Genomic DNA, 9861 nt, shown 5'->3' with positions numbered 1-9861 from the left:
CAGTGGTTAAGATTTGTACATGATCACGATAAGTCAAATGAGAATCCAAAGTAATCCCAAGATGTTTGTAGGTAGTGACAATATCAAGGGGTTTGTTTAAAAAAGTGAGCTGATTTGTTATATTGAAATGTCTCCTGGGTGAGGAGAAATACATGCACACAGTTTTTTTAACATTAATCGACAAAAGATTATCTTGATGCCAACCACGAAATGTTTGAAGATCTGCTTGTAACTGACTGTTAACAGATTCAATACTGAAATCAGACAAAAAAAGAACAGTATCATCAGCATACATTAAAATATTTGAATACGTCGATATTTTTGGAAGGTCATTTATGTATAATAGGAAAAGCAATGGGCCCAGTATTTAATCTATCTAAACACCTGGAAACTCGCCTCTGTCTCTTTAAGAACTCCTACCATTTCCAACACTCCCACTTCTGCACATTTTCACCACAAAGATTTGGGGGAGGGGTGCTCTGTGGGGCGGGAGCTCTGCTGCAGACTGAGCTCCAGGGAGGAGCTTTGGGTAAATGGGTGGAGCTTTGTACCAGCAAGTGTTTAGGCAGCTCCACATGGCTAACACAGGAGATTCAAGGATTTCTCAAACGTGCATGAAATACTCTAATCAACACTCTGGGTACCTTTTTGATGAGGGAATGACATAATATGAGAAAACTGTAAGAAGTCCATTTTGAATAAACCAGCCTTTAAATATTTTAGTTGGACAAAAAAAATCAAAATAGATCTATTTAGATTTAGAAAACTATACAAGGGGCACCACCTGAAATCTTACCTACAGAGCCAAATTGGCTAGGGCTGGCCCATCACAACTGTGAGGGTGACCACCAAAATGGATATAACATGAGCCTAAGTGGTCAACAAAATGCAAGCTGTGTATATGAAAATAAGTCATGATATTCGAAAAACTGGTTGCACAGATGCAGCTGCATAGCCCACGAGTCATTTGGTTGCAAACATTAAGATTTCAGTGAGACAGCAACAACGATTTTGCCTTTTTTCTCATTTTTCTTGCACCAGTTAGTCTCCAACTGTGGCAGCCCAGCGAGACACTACCCTAATATAGGATTGTACTAACTGCAATAAATTAAAAAGATTTATCCATATTCTGCTGTGTTTCTATCACATGAATCCTCTTTAGGTTTTTTATTTGATGTCTGTAATGAAGCAGTCAGCCCAAGTTATCTGGCTTTTGCAAACTGGTGAAAAAAATAACATTAAAAAACTAAACCCAAAATTGTTCAAGGTAACTCAAAACCTTGCTTTATGTTGCAAACACACTGTTTCTAGCATTTTTTTTAAGGATTTTTGATTATTTGGACTGAACCAGAATAATAAGAACTGATAAACAAAAACTGTCAACTTAAAGACAAAGAATGTTTTCACAATAACYCTCCCTGCTTTTACTCTTATATAAATTTAACTTATTTTTGAAAAAGAAGGTGTTTCTGCACTTCGTATATTGCTTTCTGCCATAAAGCATTTATTAGAATCATCTTCTTTTCTTTGCTTTTTCGTAGCGTCGCCAATGAATGTCCTCCTATATATGAGAGCTTCCTTCCACTGATACAGCATGTTCCTGTCCTCCCACCTATGCAGGCCATCGGAAAAGCAGGCTGAAAATTAACGAGTGCCCCCTCATCCCAGCTCAGAAACACAATAAAAGTCCTCCCACAGAAGTTCCCATCTCCACTGACACCTACATATCACCCATAGCAGAGGAAAGCTCACCTTTCACCATCATTCTTACTGACGTTTCCCACAGAGGCAGGTGACAGTTACTGTAGCTGCATGCAGATTTTACTCAAACAGTCGGATGACTTTTTCTGCAAATGATGACATACATGTTGACACACATCCTGCACTGCTGCATGACTCCCCTAATGATTCAAAAGTAGGTCAAGGACGAACATCGACAAGAGAAATGCACGTCAGGCTTCAAATGCAGAAAAGAAAGAAAAAAGCCCCCCTGAAGTAAATATGATTTATATTTTGAGCCAGAGACAAAGATATGTAAATTTATGGCTAAAAGCTTGATAGTTGAGAGATGGCACTTTTAGAGTCAAACAATATTAATCTTGTTCTGTGAAGCACTACAGTCATAGTGAAAAAGAAAAATTTAGACTCTAATCTGATGGTCYTTAAATGTATTTTATTTGGGGTTTTTTGTAGTATTTTATTAAATAACAGACTGTCTGGGGCTTATGTGCTGTGGAGATATGAGCAGTAGCCACAAAATAGGCCAGCTTGGGTGTCTTAAGTTATATCTGGATCTGTTTGGTGTTTTTTTGCATTTCAATAATGAGGCAAACCCTGGAAGAGACTTTTTTTCCCCTCTACAACACAAGAAATGAGACGGGGGTCTCTGCAATAACAAAGGAGCTTCTTGTTTTGTGGGAGGAGTTTATCCAAAACATGATTGGTCTGTTTGACTTTTGTGGGTGTAGATTGCTAAAGATGTGATTGGTTCGACTGACAATTTTGGGTAGGGTTTGAAGAACCTGGGGATTAACTTGGTTCAAACAGCCAAGAAGCACTTATATTTTTTAATTAGAAATAATAATTTCAGTCATAACTCGAGATAGGAAGGCACTAGCGGCACAAAATTTGAACGCAGTACATGTGGAGAGATGTGTAACAATTCGGCTCAGTCAAAACATCCCTAACCAACCTGTAAAAAGATTGCTAAATACGAATATGACTAAATATTAGTCATAACTTGAGACAGGAAGGTGCTAGCCGCCGTCAATAAATCATATTTACATGCTCACCATAATTCTACCTTCACCTTCCACTTTTAAATCGCTCCACAAGACAAGTCAATCTAAACAATCACGGTTTAGTCCAAGCTCCGCCCACATCAAGAACTCTGACAATCACGTTTGGACAAACTCCGTCCTCACAACAAGAAAATCCCCCTATGTACTGCAGAGACCCTTTACTTCCGAAAAACAGCTGCTGTTCTTTCGGGTTTGAGGCTCCTCACGATCGTTTCATCGAACAACAAAATGTATGAGAATTAGAGCCCCGTCATTAATGTTCTGTTAAGATGTTTTGCTCTTTATCTAGTCCCTTTAATACAAATCATGCACCAAAATGTGCAGCTCAGTCTGAGAAAACATGCTACAACAACAATAGCAAGAAACATCATTTAAAGATTAAACAAGTCACAGAAAGCTGAAATTTAAATGTCTGAACTTGATACCTTTAACAGTTTTTAAACAATAGTTTAAGTTTGGTGATTTTTTTTAACACGCTAACTATTAAGCAATTTAAAATTTCAAAATCTTTTGTTAAAAAAAATCCCTCTTCTTACTCCTAGATGTTTTCTTGGCACTTGTAGGAATCATACATCAAAATAAAAATGTTTTTGTTGTCGTTAACCAATCCAAACCCACCAGGAGACTGCACCAAGCGTCCACAGATTCAGTTATATTTTAGCTCAAATGCTTTTTCTTCAAAACAGGGAGTAAAGTCATCGTATCTCAAGCAGAAAACAACGCAAACATAAAAATTCAAGAGTCTTCTGTCACTCACATCTCAAGAATTTGTCAAATTTGACTTACAGTTCCCCCTTACTTTTCAATATATTTCTGCCTGCCTCTGATTAACTTGGCAGTCAGGGAGTGAGACACAGATATGTGGTTACCATAACGAGCCACTGTCTGCAACGTTAGCGTTTTTTGATTCTGTTTCTTTTACAGCTCATTTCAGATAACTTTTTTTGTTGTTTAGAAAGTTATGTTGGAATTTTGTGCCCCGTTTAAAAGTTTTTACAGACATTTTCTTGTCTCTGGAGAATTATCCCACAATTTATTACTCCCAGCAGATTTTGTGARATTGCACCAGCAGTAGAGCTGCTCCGTTCGCTCCACCTGTCCTCTAATAATGCTTCACTGGACTAAACAAAAAAAAAAGCAAGCAGCGATGGATCCAGTCCACCCTTCTGCAGCTACAACAGTAGCCTCTGCTGCAGATTATTTGGTGTGGATGAGCTGTAGGTGCTGAATGTGGTTAAATACCCACTCTTTAACCAAAAACGCTCGTGTTCAGCAGTATTTTCTGCACCGACTAATCAGGTCCACAACACTCAGGTTCCTATTTTACGGAGGCCTCGTGTCTATTGTTCCATTAGAAGTGTTTGCTGAGCCGTGTGATCTAGGACAGGGCATGAGAGAGGCGATTAATAACTCCTGGCGGGAAGGAGCCGTCTTCTGGGCCAACTTCAAAAAAACTGTGCCACCTCTTTAACTGGGATGGAAGCAGCAGCAACAAATAAGGACAGTCAGGTTAGTTTTCAGTGGGTTTGTGCACGTAACACTCTGGATTCCCCCTCAGACTATAATAAATATGCCTCTGTCACTGTTWTTGTCTTATTTCTATAAGGGCAAAGACCTTATTGCCATGCTTTGTTACCATTTAAACAACTCCTTTATTTACTGTACAYCTTATACCTCTAGAGCAACGCATTTAGGTTTCCACTTTCTTTAAAATAGTCTAATCTACTAGAATAAGATAAAACGCTTTAATTCAAAACTAAGCCTCATGTTTTTCTCTTGCCTTCTTGAAGAGATCTGTTTTCACTCCCTCACATCCTTTTGCTTTGTTCTATTCTGATTGATTTWAAAAAAATGGTAAAGAGTGTGAAATTATTTATTTCCTTCCTACCTTTAAAGAAGACGGTGGTCCTGGGAGTAACATCCAGGTCCAAGGATGAACTAAAAGGAAACGTCCACACCTGGAAAAGACCGTTGAGGAGCATCAGCTCGAACAGGAAGCCCTGAATTGACCTCTGACCTCTCATGTTTAACACGACAATCTATCAGTCGGATCCAAAACCTCATACAGGCGTCAGTGAAGTTTGTATTCTCCAGCTCAAACCCCAGTCGCTCTGCAGGAAAAAGAAAAGAAACTAATGAGCATAACTCCACTTTAAATCATCTTMCAAACATAATCATCTGTGTTATTCAAGTAAAACTAGAGTGTAGTCATCTACTTTAAGGCTTTGATTTATTGATTTATGCCCACTGATTAAAAAAAAACCCAGCAAATATAAACTGTAATGAAGAGATGTCACGCACGAGCTGCAAATTTCCCGCTGATCTGCATCGCCGCTCTTTGATTACAGCCTATTAACCGAGCAGGTCATTACACAAAACACCATTTACCATAAAAAAACTGATAATTAGATAACGAGRCTGTGTGGCGTGACGCCGCAACACAAAAACTTAATCTTTTAATTAGCCGCGTGCGGAGCGGAGCGGCATAATGGATAATCTTGGAGATTAGGCCGTGTGCCATCGYAARGATCTCCGCCTGGCTGCTTGTTCCCAGGTTCTGATCAAAAGGGTCGGAGACCCCYGCCAGTCTTGCTCTGCCGCAGAGCGACGGGGGCGAGTCCTCGGATCGGTAATCGGTTGCYGCGTGTAGCACGGTGAGGCCGGTGACTGTTAGAGGCGTTAATCTGTGAAACTAACAGCTGATGGATGAAAGAGGACCAGGAAGAACCTGCTCCTTTTGGATTCAGCCWGCCAAACACACTAAACTGTGATGCAACATAGAATGACTCTTCAGTATCTATCAGCAGGACTGAGGTTTAGCTGTTTACYTGTTCGTTCAGTTAGACGTAGTGGCCATCTTAAACTGGATCGACCCCATAAGTCAAAGTYGAAATATGCTTTTAAATCCTTCCCTTTTGTTTTAAAATCATTCAGTTGTGGTTTATTTAAAATGGAACTGCAATGCTTTGCAGTGGTGGACAGTAATGGAGTACATTTACTTGAGTACTGTAACTAAGTACATTTTTTGTGTATCTTTACTTTATTGAGTAATTATTTTTTTTGGGTTCTTATGACCTTCACTCCACTACATTTCAAAGACATATATTGTACTTTTGACTCCACTACATTTCTTAGAAACTTGTAGTTACTCGTTACTTTTGGTTCTGCATAGTTTTGTATAGTTTTCTTTCTTGAAATGCAATTGGCCACATGCTATGTTCCTCACAAGGGGAACCAATCACCTCACATCTAGGATAGATTAGGAATTACATCATCTTCATTAACGTCCTGATGCATCTCAGTGATCCAGGTAAAAAATCAAAAGGAAAAAAAATTGTATAGGTCTTCTGGACGGGTTCTTCTTTAATGAAACGTTTCGTCTCTCCTCCAAGAGACTTCTTCAGTCTGAGAGTTTCAGGCAAAATTCAGGCTTTTGAGTCCTGCCTCCAGGTGACTGATACTCACATCACATGGCTATCGTTCACACCTAATTAATACCTATTGTTAACAGGGGGTGGAGAGATACTGCCAGTGGCAGTGCTGTAGGAGGGGGACAGCTGAAAACGGAGGCCCCCACCTCTGTTTAATGATGGACGGTCTTTCTTCACAAAAATGGCTTCTTTTACTCCTCTCTCAAACCAACGTTCCTCTCTATCAAGAATGATAGAAGAGAATGAGAGACGAAACGTTTCGTTAAAGAAGAACCCGTCCAGAGGACCTATACAATTTTTTTCCTTTTCATCTTCATTAACGATCACGAGCTGAGCTCCACCTTCGTTTCAAACAGAACCCAGCAATGGAGACGACTGAAGAGAGTAGAGAAACCAGCCAACATGGCCACATCTCAGCACAGTGTTTGAGATTTTCCCATTAGTTTAAACATCTTATGGGTTCACTGCAGATAAACTACATTTCTGCATTTAAGAGCTCACCGTTCACTTTACTGCATTTTTATGCTGAAATTTTTACAGGTGGTGAATTTGTAGCAGAGTAGTTCTATGTGTCGATACATCAGGTGGTTTCTGAGAGCTACAAGGTTCTGTGAAATCACTCTGAAAACAATATAACAATGGACTGATATTAGAAAATGTAATTTGTACTTTTGAATACTAGAGTACTTTTAAAAMCATGTACTTTTGAATACTTAAGTATTTTCAAAAGCAAGTACTTCAGTACTTTAACTTGAGTAGATTTTTGATGGAGTAACGTTTACTTGTAGGATTTGACCCTGAGTATCAACACTTTTACTCAAGTACTAGAGTTGAGTTCTTTGTCCACCACTGATGCTTTGGTCTGCATTCCTGGTTACAGATTGAGCAGAGAGCCCCCTTGATGTGGGCGGGATCATAATATTAAACATGCCTGATGTTTTTAGGTTTTATTTGTGACAAAACAACAATGGGCTACACCAAACTCAAAGGAAAAGTGCTGAATTTTGAACCGGACCCTTCAGACGTGACGGTATAGGACAGAGAACGATAAGCTATGTTAGCTTCTTTCTGTTGGTAGCTCGCCTTTGTTGTAGTGTAGTTAAACGTGTAAAAAAAAGTTACAGTCACTGCGTGATGTAATCCCCCAGTCATTGAACCAATCAATGAGCAGCCCGACCCATATAGAACCACAGCTCTCAAGGTTCCAGAAATCAGGGTGGACCTGGGCCATAAGGACTAATGCAAAAACCCGTATTTGAACCCTGGATGGGCTGGGCAGGTCGTGCAAAAAACACCTTCTGAGAGCAACTCGTTTTGGTGCTGTCTCTTTAAACGCAAATGAGGCACTTCAAACCCCGCCCCCACTCCAGATCACAGAGCGTTCCACTCCACCTTGTTGTGCTATTTTTTTAGTTTGATATCAGAGATATGATTATCTAGAGGCACAGAAATGTTTTATTTACAAGTTAATTAAAAGATGTCAACAAGAGGAGACTCGCTCATCCAACCTTACATGTTGGAGCCGGAGCCTGACCCAGAGTCAGAGGAGGAGGAAGGCAACAAAACCTGCAGAAATTCGGGTTCATGAAATTTGTTTAGTTGGAAGTCCATGGCTTTGTTTAGCAATTCTGCAACAAATACTGTGACATTATTGTTCAAAATACATAACAGGGAATTGAGAAAATGGGTTGAAAAATATGACCCAAACAGAATATAAAGATAGCGCCGGGAGAGGCTATATTAAACATTTCTGTATGTATTTCATGACTGAAAAAGTAGATTTTGCATATGTCCCTCAGTGATTACTTCATGCACTTTTTATTAAAATTCCTTCTGTCATTCATTAGATATTTTGCTAAAAGACAAACAGATTTGACCTTTGCATATCCCAATATGTTGGGCATGACTCTCGGCTACTACCAGACCAAACTTTAGCTCAGTGGCTGTAAAGTTGGCTATTTTGGAGCCACTTTTTTTTTGTTTTCTAATGTTGTTTAGCGGTGGCGTCCATCTGAAATGACTCCAAAAGATGCTTACTCATCGGAGTTACTTCCTGAGCATTTTATTCAAATTCACCTTCTGATTCATGAGGTATGTTGCTGAGATTTAGTTAGCTGTAATGACAAAGATTTACATTACTTTCAAACATTTCACTAAACCCTTTCAGTAGGCACATCGTCCTCCTGAAAGATAGTTTCCGTTCAGATTGAAACGTCTCGAGGGATGAATTTGATGAGTCGGAGCCACCTCCTGGTGATTGGCATTGATCTATCCGTTTAGGAGGACGAGACTCAGAATATGTCAGCAAAAACGATGGTGGAAAGACTTGTTGTTTTGGTGGTTTTGTCATCTGCTCCACAACAAACAAGCCGATGTTTCAACACATCTGCACGGGGGCATTATGAGATGTGCTGACAACAATGTGTTGCATGATGATACCTCCTGGGTGGCGACGGGGAAGGTAAATACATCTGCCTCAGTAATCACACAAACAATGCATGATGTGAGGAAAGAGGAATTGAACAAAAACAGCATGAGGTGGTCGGGAAACCTCACTTCCTGTTTATTGATTCACACAAWTCTGTTATTGTTGAGCTTTTATTCAGTTATTGTTGGTTAAATCCCAGAAYAGTGATTATTTGAGCTATTTGAACTTTTTAAATGGGTTCACGCTGTGGGCCACCTTCACTGTAACGCAAATATAAATATAAATCAAAATATAAATATTAATAATTTGCCTCCATTCCCATAAAAAATATACAGAAGCCATTGGATAACTGCTTATAATGCAACAAATAAATGACCCAAATGGTTTAAAATACTAAACAATTAGAAAAGCTCACTCTCATTTTTAAATCTTTCACTTTGTTCCATCTTTAACAAGACAGGCTTAAACACTTCACACACTTTCTACAAACGTGCTATTTTAGCCGTTCATGAATCAAAACATTCAGCTCGTTCAAGAGCTGGGTGCGCCTAACTTTCATAATTTTCTAAATATTTAACTATCAACCAATATTGTACCTGTAGAAATATATTTCTTCAGTTCATACAAAACATTGCTCTCTTTCAAATCTGCTTCAGAGAATTTACCCAATTTTCTTTTTGTCTTTTTTGTTTTAACTAGTCTTTTGCTACTTTTAGCTATTAGTCCGCTTGTTGTTATTTGTTGCTAGGCTTTTGCCACTTTTACATATCACTTCCTTTTTGCAGTGGAGGTCACAACCAAGTAGGTATCTGCAGACAAAGTAGGAGTTTTCAAAGGAAGGCGTTTCTCAAGGGTCACATCTCACTGGAGAAGCTTTTTTTCAAGGGACTCCCTAATTGGATGAGCAAAAGGGGGCGTTACTCAAGGGACACACCTGATTGGATGATCTTTACCTGGTATTTCTTTATAACTATATCTATTTTTTTCAACATCAAACTTTAATTAATTTATTTAGTTTCACAAACTTAACTGTTGTCACCGAGGTAATCTGAAGACTTGGAAATAATAATGGCCCGCAGATTATGTTAGCCGACCGTTATTATAGGTTTATATAAAGACGCCGCCAATATCGGACCAGAAGTCTTTATTAATTATTTCTACTTCTCTTAACAAAGAACTCCCGGTTTAATTTCAAAATAAG

The 9861-nt window shown here is 39.0% G+C and overlaps 1 protein-coding gene across 1 annotated transcript in view; it reads right to left on the bottom strand.

Moving 5' to 3' along the window:
• The window catches only part of sema4gb (sema domain, immunoglobulin domain (Ig), transmembrane domain (TM) and short cytoplasmic domain, (semaphorin) 4Gb), a 47752-nt gene that overhangs the window by 35049 nt on the left and 2842 nt on the right, over positions 1-9861 (bottom strand). Inside the window, exons 2-3 of the mRNA XM_014032530.1 lie at positions 4868-4912; positions 4690-4759 (exon numbers count right to left, since the gene is read on the bottom strand). Of these exons, the coding sequence (XP_013887984.1) occupies positions 4690-4759; positions 4868-4912 (115 nt within the window). The remainder of the gene's footprint in view (positions 1-4689; positions 4760-4867; positions 4913-9861) is intronic.

Source organism: Austrofundulus limnaeus, unplaced genomic scaffold (genome assembly GCF_001266775.1).
Source record: "Austrofundulus limnaeus strain Quisiro unplaced genomic scaffold, Austrofundulus_limnaeus-1.0 Scaffold7, whole genome shotgun sequence".
Lineage (NCBI taxonomy): Eukaryota > Metazoa > Chordata > Actinopteri > Cyprinodontiformes > Rivulidae > Austrofundulus > Austrofundulus limnaeus.
This window is presented reverse-complemented; position numbering and strand designations above follow the sequence as displayed.